Source organism: Xyrauchen texanus, chromosome 8 (assembly GCF_025860055.1).
Source record: "Xyrauchen texanus isolate HMW12.3.18 chromosome 8, RBS_HiC_50CHRs, whole genome shotgun sequence".
Taxonomy (NCBI): Eukaryota; Metazoa; Chordata; class Actinopteri; order Cypriniformes; family Catostomidae; genus Xyrauchen; species Xyrauchen texanus.
In genome coordinates this window covers 7,335,389-7,352,601 of record NC_068283.1, presented here as the reverse complement: position 1 = coordinate 7,352,601, position 17,213 = coordinate 7,335,389, and the positions used below count along the sequence as shown (strand labels likewise).

At 41.6% G+C, this 17,213-nt stretch overlaps 1 protein-coding gene across 16 annotated transcripts in view; it reads left to right on the top strand.

Moving 5' to 3' along the window:
* Nucleotides 1-17,213, top strand: part of LOC127647564 (uncharacterized) — a 64,071-nt gene that overhangs the window by 5,764 nt on the left and 41,094 nt on the right. For 15 of the 16 annotated variants that reach the window (XM_052131879.1, XM_052131886.1, XM_052131873.1 and 12 more), the window contains exon 2: nucleotides 2,646-2,795. The exons of the other annotated variant lie outside the window; for it this stretch is intronic. In XM_052131879.1, coding sequence (XP_051987839.1) covers nucleotides 2,646-2,795 — 150 coding nt within the window. The remainder of the gene's footprint in view (nucleotides 1-2,645; nucleotides 2,796-17,213) is intronic. 16 annotated transcript variants of the gene reach the window in all.

Below are 17,213 nucleotides of genomic sequence, written 5' to 3'. Positions count from 1 at the left end.
CTTATTTGTACTCCTAATTCCATTTCCCAAGCATTCTTAATATTGGTACTCGACTGACTGCTTAAGGCCAGAATAACGTAATATATCTTTGAAATCATTCCTCTCTGATGAGGATTATATGAGAGCAAGCTCTCCCAAGGCTGTTCTGGAGGTGCAGAGGGGAAATTAGGGAAACATCTAGATACAAATTTTCGAATTTGAAAATAGCGAAACAGATGTGTAGCAGGCAGGTCATAAGTAGATGACAGGTTGGCAAAACTATCAAAGACACCATCAACATACACATTTTTGAATTGTTTAATGCCCTTGTTATACCACACTGAAAATGATGAGTCCAAACACGATGGAGGAAATAAGTGGTTATTGCATAATGGACCCAAAAAGGATGCATCTATAAATTTAAAGCACCGTCTAAATTGATACCAGATCTTAAGTGTGTTATGGACAACTTGATTATTAGTATATAAAGAAAGTTTAGTAGGTAACGAAGAATAAAGTAAAGCAGGTATAGAGGATTCCCTACAAGATGATAATTCCAATTTACACCAAGAAGAGCCAGGAGACTCAACCCAGTAACAGAGTTTATGGATGTTCGCAGCCCAGTAATAAGATTGAAAATTGGGTTATGCAAGTCCCCCACTAAGTCTACATCCCTGCAATAAAGTTTTACGAACCCTCGGTGACTTCCCCATTGGGAGTCACCAATGAATCAAAGAATTATCCAATGAATCAAAGAATTGTTTTGGCAGAAAAAGAGGAATTGACTGAAATAAGAAAATAAATTTCGGTAATATATTCATTTTGACAACATTGATCCTACCAATTAGAGAAAGGGGGAGGCTACCCCAACTTTGAATATTGGATTTAACCTTTGCGATAAGGGGAGTGAAATTGGCCGATGCAAGACCAGACAAAGAACGTGTCACGTTTATACCAAGGTATTTAAACCCTGACTGGCTAAACTGGAAAGGTAGAACTGACTGTTGGAGATGAAGTGCTGCAGTATTGACGGGAAAACAGTCGCTTTTCTCCAAATTTAATTTATAACCCAAGATGGAACTGAAGATCTCCAGAACACCCAAAACTGCAGGCATAGAAGCGATTGGATCGTTTGCATAAAGTAACAAGTCATCCGCATATAGCGACAATTTGTATTCAACACCATGTCGAACTATTCCTTTAAATAAATGGGAAGATCTTAATACCATAGACAAAGGCTCGATAGCAACCGCAAAGCGCAAAGGCGATAGGGACGATTCTGGTTCTTTAATGGTTCCATTTAATTTTTCTTTCAGTACTTTTGAAGATGAAATATCTGGAAATAAGAAATAAAAATCTTAATTGATTTACTGCCCTCAGGCTTACCAAATCATGAGATGATTTCCGTGATTCTTGCTTTTTGTTTAAGATATTTTATTTGTACTTTTTATTTCATTTTTATTCATTCATGGAATTTAAAATAAAAAAAAATGCCACTAATCTCAAAACTTACAATGTGTATCTTTAACTATACATTGCCATATCAACAACCTTCATGTAGCCTCATTACTTATTAGCCCCATTACTCTGGATTATTGGGTCAATTTAAGTCATGAATCATGACATTAAAAAAAGGACTTGTCATTTATTATGTTTTTTTTTTATTCACTACAAAGAACAGGCTCATAAGAATAATTTGTTCTGAAGGTGTTTCACACTGTAGATTCAAAAGAATCGCCTCATAAGAGACATTTGTTCAGGGATCGGACTTCACTAAACAATCTGTTTGTTTCACGCTATAGATTCAAAACAATCGGTTCATGAGTCATTTGTTCGGGAATCGGACTACACTGAATGATCTGTATGTTTCATGCTGTAGATTCAAAAGAATCGCCTCATAAGAGACATTTGTTCAGGGATAGGACTTCACTAAACAATCTGTTTGTTTCACGCTATAGATTCAAAACAATCGGTTCATGAGTCATTTGTTCGGGAATCGGACTACACTGAATGATCTGTATGTTTCATGCTGTAGATTCAAAAGAAACGGCTCATAAGAGACATTTGTTCAGGGATCGGACTTCACTGAACAATCTGTATGTTTCACGCTGTAGATTCAAAAGAATCAGAGTAATTTGTTTGGGATTCAGACTACACTGGTCGCACCTCGTCTCACACTGCTGATTCAGTAGGGATGTACATTTGAGGAATGTACATGTTTCATGACTTTAGTCCATGTTCCTAAAAAAAAAAAAAAAAAAAAGGCATACTTAACGAACCATACTAGTAGTCCATATAATTTACGTTCTTATTCACTGAAACCTTTCACTCCATCATAGCTCTGAAATCTCATTCACACTTGCTTGTTTTCAAACATGGCACATGAAGAGACTCATATTGCCATATTTGACATTGGGACCCGATCGGGGTATTCTAAATATTAATAATCTTATTGTGACAAGGTTTTAGAGCAATAGAAGAAAGGGTAAGGGTTTGGAACAAATTGAGGGTGTGTAAACTATGACAGAATTTATATTTTTGGATGAACTGTCCCTTTAACTAGCTTCCATTCCTATTTCAATTGACAAAGAAATATTGAATTGTGTACAGGTGTGTGTACTGTAGTGATTGCTGTTTTCTGAGCTTCATTCTCTCTGTTCAAAGAGGCAGAGGTAAAGACTGAAAAGGAGGCGGTCATTGAACCAAAAAAGGAAGAGGATGTTCCTGTCGCCCCTGTTATTGAGGAGGTTGGTGTTGTACAGGAGCATCCTGCAGCTGAACCTGAAGTCATCCCTGTACACAAAACACCTGTCCAGGTATGATGTGTGACATCATGTACTTGTTCCCACCTTCCTTTTAAAGACCTGTGAAATAAGAGTCTCATTCTGATGCATAGAATAATAGTAGATTATGTAAAAGTGGTCTCTGTATGATGGGTGGTTGCAGGGAAAAGGTTGAAAAATAAGAGGGCTACATGACATCAGTCGAAAAGAAAAGTTGCTAACCTCCTATATTTATCATTTATCTTCAGTATTACCGTGGAAGATAATTGTGACAAGTTGTAGCGTTTGAATTTCATGCAAGTACATGGTGTATCATGGTGATAATTGGAACTGTAGTCTCATTCTCCGACTCCAGTTTGACACAGTGTGTTTCTTGTTCCACTCACCTCTGCTGTAATGCAGGGGCAGACTGGCCATCGGGAGAACCAAGACTTTTCCCGAAGGGCCGGCCACGATAAGCTGAAATGGGCCGCTGCGTTATGCAGAACGGGCCACAAAATGGCGCTGCGATATGCCAAAGGGGGCAACGATATGCAGAAAAGGACCGCTAACTCCCTACTCAAAAACTTTGGCCGAGATTTCCCTTCCCAGTCCGCCCCTGCTGTAATTGGACACATTAGTTGCCCACCAGCTGTTTGTGTGTATTGTTCTTGAACAGCGTGAATACACTAGCAGAAATAAGAAAGCAACTCTTAGCTCTGGGCAAGCTTTCCAAAGAGCTTGAGTAACATTCTCCCCCTGCTGCAAATTACTCTGCTTTTACTTGAGACAAAACTGAGAAACCCCATTTACAAGAGGTATGGCGGTATAACCTTAATCTTATACTGCATCATAGCTTGAGAAGATATATTTTGGTAATTGTGTGTATGTGTGTGTATGTATATATGTATATATGTGTGTGTGTGTGTGTGTGTGTGTATATATATATATATATATATATTTCATGTGGTAATACCTATTTCAGATAAACCATTGAATTGAATACTTTCACAAATGAAGGTACATTACGTCAACACATTTGACTATTCTTTCTGTATATTTTCATTTATGTATTTTTTCACTTGATATAGACAAACCAAAGATAATAGTGCTACTAAAAGTCTTTTTTGTTATTATTTATGGTGGCTTGACAAAGACGACATACTGTTATTCTACACACTTTTTGTTTTGTTTTCAGTATCCCTAAATTGAAACCAAAAGTTCTAACATTGACTCCTAGAGTTTTCAAAATACCCCTTACAAAAAATCTGAAGTTCTGGAAAACTTGTTGCAAATTTGCCACTCATTATTATCGCATGCAAATGAGTTTGCGATTTGCCGCAAATGTTTGCCAGAAGTTTGCAGCTCGGTAGTGGTTTGCCGCTACTGGCAAACACTTCTATGGCAGACCTGAGGCAAAAATGAAGAGTTTGCCACTAAGCTCATTTGCTTGAGAAAAAAATTGTGGCAAATTTTCCAGAACTCTTGGTTTTTGTAAGGGACATCCACTAAACATACCTTCAGACACCTTTTAGATTTTTCTGGAATGGTGAGCTTTGTGTTTTCTAACACTCCCATCTGGCGTTGGCCGGGTGTTACGGTTTTCGCACAAAAGACAATCAAACATTGGAAAAATCCCAAAGACATGGACTGAATGTTCAAATGGGCCAACAGAATGCTCATTAATTCAAAACTCCAACTGTCAAAAATGCAAATATAAACAAACCCACAAAATCCCTTTAATCTGCTTTAAAATGATCTAGCTGTCTAGCTAACTACTCTATCTATCTATCTATCTATCTGTCTGTCTGTCTGTCTGTCTGTCTGTCTGACCGACCATTTATGACTATCTATACGTCTGTTGGACCAGCTAGCTGGCAGTTTGTCTTACTGTAATGTCTGTATAACCATCAAACTTATAACTAAGTCAACATCAAAGTTTGTTGCATTTGACGCATTCGCACTACAACTGCTTTATCATGCTCTTTCAGTACTGTCAGCGGCAGGCAAATGCGCCGGACGATGCAAACAGACAAATACTGTCCGCGTGTCCAGAAAAATCAGGGAAGTGGACAACCGAGGTATACTTTAGCTTTTAGAAACAAAGAGATTGTATAGATATATTCAAATATGGCGCATAAAGATGCAATGTTCTTGGTTTGATGTAAGTAATGACAAATACAACTTTTAATTGCCAAATATGAGGCACCAGTTTGTATTGTCGTATGACTTCAAAAGACATGAAAAATAGTCCAGAAGTAATGTGGACCACTTTTACAGTCCTTTTTTATTTCCCCTTCTATTTTTTTTGGAACTTGAAGGCATGTGTCACCAATCACTTGAATTGTAGATAGAAAGTCATAGGGGTTTTGAACAAGTGTAAATGATTAAATGAATGTGAAAAATGACCATTTACATTTGTGGGTAAACTATTCCTTTAACTAGTATGTAGTAAGCCAATACAGCAGGATTGGACTTCCTCCCATGTCATAAAATCGTGTCTTGATATCATATCGCAGTCACATTTGGTTGTGTACATACTGCCAGTCTAAGTTAGCATCGAGCCAAATTAATTCCTGTGAAGTTCATTATTGTTTATCTGTATTCAATTAACATTTAAATGGTGCTGAAGCAGCTTGAACCTCACATTGATTCACTTTTCACTTTTTTTTTTTTTGGAGCAGAAAAGTCCCTTAAAGGGAAAGTTCACCCAAAAATGAAAATTCTCTCATCATTTACGCACCCTCATGCCATCCCAGATGTACAAGACTGACTGACTTCTGCAGAACACAAAGATTTTATAGAAGAATATTTCATCTCTGTAGGGCCATATAATGCAAGTACATGGTGATCAGACCTTTTGTAGCTCCTAAAATCACAAAGGATACATAAAAGTAATCCATAAGACTCCATGTAATCCATTTAATGGATCCATGTCCTCAGAAACAATATAATAGATGTGTGTGAGAAACGGATCAATTTTTAAGTCCTTTTTTTCTATCAATCTCCACTTTCACATTCAGATGTGAAACTAAACAGGTACCACATGTGACTTTCAGATGTAAAAGTGAAAGTGGAGATTTATAGTAAAAAAAGGACTTCAATAATGTTCTGTTTTCTCCCACACCTATCATATCTCTTCTGAAGACCTGGATTAAACCTCTGGAGTCTTATGAATTACTTTTATAATGCCTTCATGTAATTTTTGGAGCTACAAAGGTCCACTATTGAGGACCTACAAGAAATTTTCTTCTAAAAATCATAATCTTTGCTCAGCTGAAGAAAGAAAGTCATACACATCTGGGATGGTATGAGGGTGAGTAAATTATGAGATAATTTTCATTTTTGGGTGAACTATCCCTTTAACAACAATTGCATGAATCCTACGTCTTCTCTTTCTTATAGCGCAATATGTTGTATACAATGTAAGCCCTAAGAGCATGCCAAATAGTAGGTCACCTGACCTGGGTACCATTGACATTTAATTTTCAGTGTACCATGATTTGGGATGTGCTAATCCTAGACTGGCATACTACTGATTATGTGAATTGGTATTCAACTGGAACACAAAAGGAAATGTTAAGCAGAATGACCATCTCAGTTGCCATTTACATAGTAATCAAAAGGGAATGTTGACTGCTAGTGAAAGATCCAAGATGGTGGTGCGGTAGCATGCAGCGGCCACTCCGGATCCAAAATGGTGCTATTTTTGTCACTTAGCTCAACTTTTACGGCACATGGACATCGGAGCAACCGGTGTTCATGTCTACCATCGCCAGACACTGTTAAAATATAAGATTCATGCAACAACCAAGCTGCATGATGATCTGCAGGAGTTGCTATCTGAACTCTGCTTTCTGCGTAGACCAGGCCTCGAGTCCTCGGCGTCGCCTGATGCAGGTGCCCGGGGGAGGGGACACCGTAAGCAGTGTGCGAGGAAGCGAAAGCGCAGCAAGAGGGCGGGGGTCCTTGCTAGGCTAAAAACAAACCCTAGCCGGCCGGCTCTCCCGTCTATCCTGCTCTCAAATATTTGCTCCCTGGACAATAAACTGGACTACATCCGACTCCAGCAGACTACACAGCGTGAGCTTAGAGACTGCTGCATCTTTGTTTTCATGGAGACGTGGCTCAGCGACAGGGTTATGGATGCCGCCATTCAGCTAGACGGGCTCGCCTCATTTCATGCCGACAGAAATGCAGCTTTGTGTGGTAAGACTTGCGGTGGTGGCTTGTGTGTTTACATCAACACGGAATGGTGCAATAACTCTATGCTAGTCTCTAGTTACTGCTCATCGCTGGTGGAGCTTGTGACTGTTAGATGCAGACCTTTTTATTTACCACGGGAATTCACCACTGTTATTATAACCGGAGTTTACATTCCCCCCAGCACTAACGCTAAGGAAGCGCTCTGTGAACTGTGTGGGGCTATGAGCGAACTGCAGAACGCTCACCCTGACGGACTGTTTATTTTTGCTGGAGATTTCAACCATGCGAATCTCAAAACAGTGCTCCCTAAATTCCATCAGTATGTGAACTTTGCAACGAGAGGGGCAAACACTCTTGATCTTGTTTACACAAACATCCCAGGCACGTACCGGTCGGAGCCCCGCCCCCACCTCGCCTTCTCAGACCACATCTCTATTATTCTAATTCCAGCTTACAGACCGCTCGTCGGACGCACAAAACCGCTCCAGAAGCAGGTGAAAACCTGGCCAGCAGGAGCCATCTGTGCTCTTCCGGACTGTTTTGAGTGTACTGACTGGCACATGTTCAGGGAGGCTGCAAAATATGGCGACTCTACCAACTTGGAGGAATAAACAGCATCAGTGACTAGCTACACCAGCAAGTGCATTGATGTCACCTTCTCCAAGACCATCACCACATGCTCCAACCGTGGATGACTGTGGAGGTGCATGCGCTGCTGAGGACCCGAGACTCCGAGCCACTTCAAGGCCACCACCATCGTCTCCATGCCAAAGAAGTCTTCAGTGTCCTGCCTCAAGGACTACAGTCCCGTCGAAGTCACACCCATCGTCATGAAGTGCTTTGAGAGGCTTGTCATGAGGCACATTAAGACCCAGCTGCCCCCTTCACTAGACCCACTGCAGTTTGCATATCGTCCAAACCGTTCAACAGACGACGCCATCGCCACCACCCTCCATCTGGCCCTCACCCAGATAAAAAGGACTCATACTTTCGAATGCTGTTCATAGACTTCAGATCAGCATTCAACACAATAATTCCTCAGCATCTGATTGGAAAGCTGAACCTGCTGGGCCTGGACACCTCCCTCTGCAACTGGATCCTGGACTTCCTGACTGGGAGACCTCAGTCAATCCGGATTGGGAACAGCATCACCACCACCACCACCACACTGAGCACTGGGGCCCCCCAGGGCTGTGTGCTCAGTCCACTGCTGTTCACTCTGCTGACTCATGACTGTGCAGCAATGCACAGCTCGAACCACATCATTAAGTTCACGATGACACGACCGTGGTGGGTCTCATCAGCAAGAACGACGAGTCCGCATGCAGAGAGGAGGTGCACCGGCTAACAGACTAGTGTAGAGCCAACAACCTGTCTCTGAATGTGGTCAAAACATTGTGGTCAAAACATCGACAAGAGCATTAAATTCCTTGGTGTTCACCTGGCGGAGAACCTCACCTGGTCCCTCAACACCAGCTCTATTACCAAGAAAGCCCAGCAACGTCTCTACTGAGGCTGAGGAAAGCACATCTCCCACCCCCCCCCATCCTCAGTACATTCTATAGAGGGACTATTGAGAGCATCCTGAGCAGCTGCATCACTGCCTGGTTTGGGACTTGCACCGTTTCGGACCGCAAAGCCCTGCAGAGGATAGTGAGGACAGCTGAGAAGATCATCGGGGTCTCTCTTCCCTCCATCAAAGACATTTACACAAAACACTGCATCTGCAAATCAACCAGCATTGTGGATGACCCCACACACCCCTCACACAAACTCTTCACCCTCCTGCCGTCTGGCAAGAGGTACCGAAGCATTCGGGCCCTCACGGCCAGACTGTGTAACAGCTTCTTCCTCCAAGCCATCAGACTGCTCAATACTCAGAGACTGGACTGACACACACACACACACACGCACAAACGTGCACTTTAATTATTGTCACTTTATACCTGGCTGCTACCTCAATAACTGATATGTGCATAGAACACTATCTCATAGTATGTTATGTTTACATTTGGCATTTTTAGAAACTGTCATCTTTGTACTGGTCTCTCACTGTGCCTATTGTCCTGTTCATTTTTTGTACTTTATTGTTCTGTCCCGTACTTTTTGCACACGTTTGCATGTGCACTTTATATAGGTATAGGTATGGCTGTGTTTGTCCTATGTTGTTTTATGTAGCACCATGGTACTGGAGGAACGTTGTCTCATTTCACTGGTGGTACTGTACTAACTGTATATGGTTGAACGACAATAAAAACCACTTGACTTGACTATACTGCCTAACATCTCCATTTGTGTTCTACAGAAGAAAATCATACTAGGTTGAAATAACATAACAGTAAATACATTTTATTTTTTAGATTAACTGCCCCATTAAGTCCTACCCTACTTTTTTAGTTGAATATCCAGTTGCATTGGAGAATACGTCACACTATGGAAGTAAAATAGGTTCCGAACACAGTTTTGTGCACTGTCCCCTACCATACGGTATGACCTTTAGCTCCATGATGATCCTTAGACTTGCGCAGAGCACGTTTCCCAGTTTGGCACTGGAAGACTCCCTGGAGACTTGATTTATCATTCAGAAAGACTGGATTGACTTTAGCCATTCTATGTGGGCTGGACTTCAGAGTGCAAAGAATTATAATGTGAATTGTGTGCAGAATGCATTATTCAGTTCATCAAGATTAAGTGTGTTCTGTGTGGGTGGATCCTCTTGAATGAATGTAATTGTAATTCTGCTGTTTTGTCATACATCAGAAATGATATAGAGGTTGGTTCTGCTGTAGTGTGCTGGGTTCTCTTAAACTATGACTCAATATTGAAAATGCTGAAATAGTGTTAGAACTTAAAAATTGCACATTTTGGTGCATATGCACGAGTATATTCAGTTTTGTGGATTTTTATAAATGACATAGATTTTTTTTCCATGTAAAGTAGATAATTTGAGTGTTCACACTGCTCTTTAACACACCGAAAGCTTCTTTCAGACTTGTGAATATGCAAACTTGGGTGTTAAATGCACATCACCCCACATTTAACTTCTGGCATTTGAAAACTCATAGCACCAGAGTTAAATGTTTTTATGCCTTTTAAAAACACATTGCACCAGGTCTGAGGTGCAAACATTTGGTTTTCGAAGGCGTACCAGAATTGTACTCTGTGACACCAAACACCACAGGTTTTCGTGGCATTTTAAAATGCATTGCACCATATTTTTCACACCTGTGATGGAAAACACCATTGGTTTTCATGGTGTTTGATGACTCATTGCACCAGATTTGATTCACCATCGCTTTTCAAGGTGATTGAAGGTGCATCGCACCAAATTTCCACATTTGGTGTCTTTGAAGCCATCCAAGATGCATCATTTTTATTTGGTTGTTCTACCATTGTCAGTTTAACAGTGGCACTTTAATGATGAGGCCATTACCACAGTCAGACTATGGATGGCTCACATTACTGTGGTTAGGCTAATCTAGATATTTTATTTACTTTTTTAGAAAAGACTATAGTATATAAATTTGTTATTGAAAAACGAATCTAAAAACTAGCCTAAATACATTTAAACCTTTAACTTCAACTTTCACAGTTGTAATAAATAAAGACTTGTATATTTAAAATGAATCTAGACAGTTAGTGAAGCTATACAGTTACCAGTTACTGCATTCAAATCATTTTAGTATGGATGATGTGTATTTTTAAACCTGATGATGTATTTGTCTCATTTTTACCACGTCAGTGCTGTTTAAAATGTAGGGGCTATCTAGCAGTTTGAGAGGTTTGACTTCCTCCATATTGCGTTTTATACTAGAACGTTCTCTGTAGAATTCAGACAGGTCAAATACGTTTATTATGGTCTCCACACCAGATGCTGTGATATTGAGGAAAGCCCGACTGAAACTGAATCGCACAAGTTTCTCTCTGTGCTGACCCAGAGCTCTTTCTCCATCTCTGGAGCACGCTTCATTCGCCCCTCACAGATGCGCGTGTGAGTTACGAGAGGAATATTTAGTGCTTAAAAATGGTGATCGTGTGATGGATACAATTAAATTCTCTTCATTAGCGGCCCGAGTCACCTGACATTCACAGAATTTTCAAAGCGGGAAAACCCCTGAAAAAGTAAACCTGCCAAAGTGGCTAGTAAGAGTGACTGAGTTACCAGAATCAACGTCTGTGATGCCAAACGCCATTCATTTTCATGCCGTTTGAAGATTCTTCGCACAAATTTTGAATGTTTGTCGTCACTGTGTACTTTATTTTGAAAAAGCAGCCTGTCTACACTGTTGATGCGGTGCGCCGCAACTGCTGTCTACATCGTTTATTCGTATTGCTGGCAGAAGTAGCACCAGCGTGTTCAGGTTAAAATGGAACAGTATCAGATGGCATCCGCTTACTGTCGGCGTAACGCAACGTATCCATGGTAGACATGGTGTTACTGTTCCACTGAAGAAAATCATACAGGTTTGGAATGACTTGAGAGTGAGGAAATGATGACCGAATTGAGGACTCATGGTTTGACAATCCCTTTGATTAAATACACTAGATCCGTAACCTAAATTGGCATGACATTGCCAACGGCTTCCGTTTTAGGTTCTTTCTGCCTAGTTTGTTCCTGCATTGCCTCTCTCTCCCTACACCCCACATCTCCAGCTCTCAGCTCCTTAAGTTTCCTTTGTTCAGAGTGTTTCACCTCCTTACATGGCAATGTGTACTCGAGAGAAAACCTCAAAGAGAAAAGCTGTTCCAATCTGCTCTGCTCTGAAGTGCTGAACTGCCCTCCATCACAACTCATTTCTGTTTGCTCTGTAACTCTGGACATAATACATCCAAAGTGTTAAAGAAATAGTTCACGCAAAATGTAATAAACATCTGTCATTAGAGAGTTGATGTCATTGACCCAAAACACCAAAACTTACATTTTAGTCTGTTCCTCAAACAAAGCTATTGTATTGCTTTGTAAGACTCGGAGTATAGCGCAGAAGTCATATGAATTGCTTTTATAGTGTTTTTATGTTTCTTTTTGTCCTTTTTGGAGATTGAAAGTCATGGTCACCATGTACTGTCAGTGTATGGAAAAGAGGAGTGTGTACATCAGAATATCTTCTGTTGTGTTCTGTGGGAAAATGTAACTTAATACAGGTTCAGAACATCATGATGGGTGACAGGCCCGGCTCCACAGGGGGGCCTGGGTGGGCCTGGCCCACCAAATCATGAATTTGGCCTACCTTGAGAACTAAACCTACACCCACTCCTCCAAATGTTCAGCCAACCTGGCGGGTCCTATGGCCCAACTTACATCTTAGAGCTGGAGCCAGGCCTGATGGGTGAGTGAATTGGGTGAATACATTTCTTTTAATAAATGGCTGAACTACAGGATTAATTTAAAACTGCAGACGTACGTGTTGCATGTGCAGTTCATGAGTATGTGAAACAGGGCGAGAGCTCAAGAACATTCCTCCCCTCTTTGTTTCTGTCTCCATGCCAGTCAGCCTCCTAACAGCAGTCTGCCGTGGAATCTCTCCGTCTGAAGGCTGATTGGTCAGTCTGAATCTGACTCTGTTGGTTTGGAATTTCAGCCTTCTGCCATTTAACTTCCTTTTTCAGTGTTCTGTGCAAATGTTGCCATGATACATTTCCTCTAGATGTGACTTCAGCTGATGAGTTGATGATGTGGTATTTCAAGCCTTTGCAAAGTTGATCACTATGAGACCAATTGTACTTGGATGTTAATATCTTAATCTCCTCAATGATTGTAAACTAACCTCTTCTTTTTGGCCGTGTTCAACTTGCCTCACTCAAATGCTCCGATAAAGGACAAGTTTTTAGGATTAGGGTTGCCAACTTCAGCATATGAAAATATGAGAAGCACAGTTGTTGATAACTGATTGAAAATAGACAGGTTGTCTTTATATTTCACTATTTCATTTGAACAGTACAAACAAAACTGTATCAGATTACAGTGCAAACAAAGACAAAAAAAACAAAAAAAAAACAATCTGAACATTGATCTTCTCTTTCCCTTTTCAGATCGCTATTTTCATATATATTTTTATATCTTATCCCTGATAGCACACGTACTTCACCCAACTTCTATTTGATGTGTGTGTTTACATCTGGAAGACGTATTTTTTAGGTTGTTTGCTCATCTGCAATTAGTTTCTGACAGGTTTGTGACTCTTACGAGAGGAAGCGAGAGCCAGGCAATCAACCCAACGTAATTTATTAGGACACAAATTTTAGCTTTTCAGCAATGTGCAAGGCGCACACAATTCCTGCTGCGTGCGTTTCTCTCCCATTCGATCCTGTCTGGAATGCCCTTTTGAATCCCTCAGCATTCTCACTGCAAACACAAAACAGCTGTTAGAGGTGATTCACCCACACCCCCTCCCCCATTCCTGGAGAAGAAGTCCGCAACAGCCATCTGCACCCCTGGCCTGTGGACCACCTCGAACTTAAAAGGCTGGAGAGCTAGATAACATCGGGTGATCCGTGCGTTGGTATCCTTCATGCGATGGAGCCACTGGAGCAGGCCATGGTCTGAACATGGGGTGAAAGCATGCCCCAACATATAGTGCAGAAGGGTGAGGACCACCCACTTGATGGCCAAACACTCCTCGATTGTGCTGTACTTAGTATTGCGACTAATGTACAGTACAGTTCGTTCCTCCCTCTCCACCATCTTGGAAAGTACCGCTCCAAATCGCCTTTCCAATGCATCCATCTGCAAAATAAAAGGGAGAGAGAACTCTGTAGAGTGCAATAATGGCCCGCCGCAAAGTGCAGCTTTCACTTGCGCGAACGCCTGCTGACACTGTTGGGTCCACTGGACCGGATCTGGTGCCCCCTTTCTAGTCAGGTCAGTCAGCGGGCTGGTGACGGTTGAATAATTAGGCACAAACCTATGATAATAACCAGCATGCCCAAGGAACTGTCTCACCTTCTTTTTGGTCTTAGGTCTTGGGCAGGCTGCAATCGCTACAATCTTATCAATTTGGGTCCGCACCTGTCCATGACCCAAGTGGAATCCCAGATAGAGTACCTCAACCCGTCCAATTGCACACTTTTCCATGAGTCCCGCCCAGCTCAACGACTTCAGGACAGCCCTCTGATGCTGCAGCTAAACGATCTTGCAGTTCATCTTTCCGAGGCATTGGGTACACATCAAATTTAGACACCGTATTGACTTTTCTGTAATCCACACATAACCGGACTGAGCCGTCACTCTTCGGAAGCTACACCACCAGGCTGGCCCAGTCACTGTGGGATTCTTCTATTATCCCCAAAGAATTCTTTTTTTTTATTTGTGTAATCTGTAGGGACGACTGCGTACCACTACACTTGGGATTGTTTCGATATGGTGCTCTATGTGATTCATATGACCGGAAAGAGGTGAGAACACGTCAGAGAATTCTCTTTGCAACCTGGCAACTTCCGTGATGGTGAGGTGGAGTCCGCAAGTGACCAGGGTGACTCGATCGGTGGCTTTTAAATTCACCTCCGGTCCGAGCTCCTCCCTCTCCAGGACCACCGTCGCCAAAGTCATGGGTACCACCTCTCCATGGTTTTAGGAGATTAAGGTGATAAATCTGACGGGCTCTGCCATTCGTTCAATTAATAATCGATTTCCCGAATCGCCATGTGACCTTTAAAAGGCCCTTGCCACTTGGCAAGTAATTTAGAGCTTGATGTGGTGAGTAGCACAAGAACTTTATCTCCTGGTGCAAATTCCCATTGCCGAATACCCCTATTATACAGCCGGCTTTGACGTTCTTGAGCCTGTAGCAAATTATCTTGTGTTAATTAACCCCAGTGTGTGGAGTTTTGTTGTCATGTCAAGAACGTATTGTATTTAGTTTTTGCTGTTTGAAGGTCCCTCCTCCCAATTTTCCTATAGGACGTCGAGCACACCATGTGGTTGACGCCTGTACAATTATTCAAATGGGGAGAACCTCTTGGAGGCTTGCGGGACCTCTCGAATTGCAAATAATAGAGGCTCAAGCCAGTCGTCCCAGTTTCGAGCATGTCCAATTTTGGACAACATGACGTGCGGCACGGCCATGAATGGGTCCAGAGTCGAGGCTGAAGGCCCCTCCTGGTGTACGAAGCTCCGTAGCACCTGCTGGTCCTCCACTTTAGCTTTGAACAGCACCTGGAATCGCTGCTCCTGTTCTATGCGTAGCTCAAGCAGAGACTGAAATTGGGCTTGGTGGATGCAGGTGAGGGTCTTGACTACTTCAGCCAGTAGCGAGGATTTCTTCCTCTTTCGATTCCTGGGTTTCAGCACCACTATGACAGGTTTGTGACACTTTTATGAAAGAGGAAACGAGAGCCAGGCAAATAATCCAACGTAAATGTATTAGGACACAATTTTTTTTCTTTTCAGCAACGTGCAAGGCACACATGATTCCTCTCTCTCTCTCTCTCTCTCTCTCTCTCTCTCTCTCTCTCTCTCTCTCTCTCTCTCTCTCTCTCTCTCTCTCTCTCCCTCCCCTCCGGCAGTCTGGATTACCCTTTAAACTTCCTTTTGCATTCTCACTGCAAACACAAAATTAGCTGATTCCCCACAGGTGTCAAACCTTACTGCACTCTCTCTCGGCCTCACTCTACGTAGCATCGCTCAGCCACGCCCCATCACCAAAACATCTATAAAGCGTATGTCAGTAAGACATTAAGCAGATGTCTTTAAGACATAAATGATTTAGAATGTTTGTAAATCTGATCTTTTTAAGATGTTTAGCAGATTAATTGATTGTGATGCTTTCCAGATTAAAAGATCTAAAACAGACACCTCTGAGCTGTACCTTTGCTTGCAATCATCTTCATTTACAAGGTGGAGTATCAGTTGCCATGATGCCATCTAGTCAAATAATAGTAGTTCCTCATCTTGACCCTCCTCCTTCTGTCAAATGTAGTATCTAGGTAACATAGCAACACCCAATGATGGAGCTCTTTCACGGTCACGCATACACACACACACACACACACAGCTCCATTTTACATCCACCTTTTGTGATTGATTTGTCTAATCTGCCTTTTTTAACACTTTTACATGAAGCTGATTCAAATACAATGAATACTTTTTAGAGTTCTTAGCTGTTTAACTGTGAAAGGCAAAAATACGGGACAAATCGAGTTCTCTATGGATTTGATATGAAACACAATTCTGATCCCTTAAATACGGGACGATTCCTTATAATATGGGACAGTTGGCAACCCTAGTTATGTAATTTTCTTGACCTCATTGGCACATTTTCCTGTTTTGTGTCTTTTAGTCCATCTCTGTCATCACCTGCCTCCTTTATCCCTCGCGTGCCCCCATCAGGCTGATTGGGGACCAGGCGTGTGTTGTTCCAGCCCGGCCCCGCCCTCTTCCACTCTACAGCCATGTTCTCTTATGCTTCTCAGAGTATTGTGTTGTAATCTTAGCAACATGCTAACATGACGCGGGAGACACAACGAACTTCTCTTGAGGGAATGCAAAACTATTGTTAGAGAACTTTACCCAAAATTGGTGTGCTATGTTTTCTTCTGCTTCTCAGTGTTTTTAGCTTTGCAATGTCCTATCATGTTGGAAGACACTGAAAAGATCTGATCAGCACATTTACATAAATAACAAATGTAAAACAGTGCAGAAAGATGGAATAACATTTCTTACTGTATGCACTTGGCCCCTTTAGGGAGATGCCTATGTAGGCAGTAGACAGCAAGGCAGCACACATGATTCTGGGATAAGCTTTTTCTCCCCCTGCCCTTTCAGCCACGTGGTAATGTTTCTTAACTAAAAAATCATGTAGTGCTTTGTCATTGTAGTTGGCAGACTGTCGACTGTACATGACAGCTACAGGCCTCTTATATGAGACAATAGCCTTTTTTATAGGAATGTAATCCAGAGCTGAAAGATTTGTGGATAATTCATTCCGGGGAAACTTTCCATAAATGAGTGAAACAATCAGAACTTATTCAAGGGTAAATGCTTTGGCCCACTGCCTCAAATAAGATGTTAAACTATTCAGCATGATTTTACTTTGTGGATGGCTGACATTTACAATGATAGCCCCCCCATGAACTACTCGCCCTCATGTCCTTCCAAACTTGTATGTATTACTTTCTTCCATGAAACATAAAATGTACATTTTGAAGAATATCCCGGCCTTTCCTTTCCATGTAACTAAAGTGAAAGGGGACTGGGTCTGTCCAGTTCCAAAATAACAAACAATCATAAATTAAAAATGTAAATGTATTAAAGTAGCCTATACAAATCTT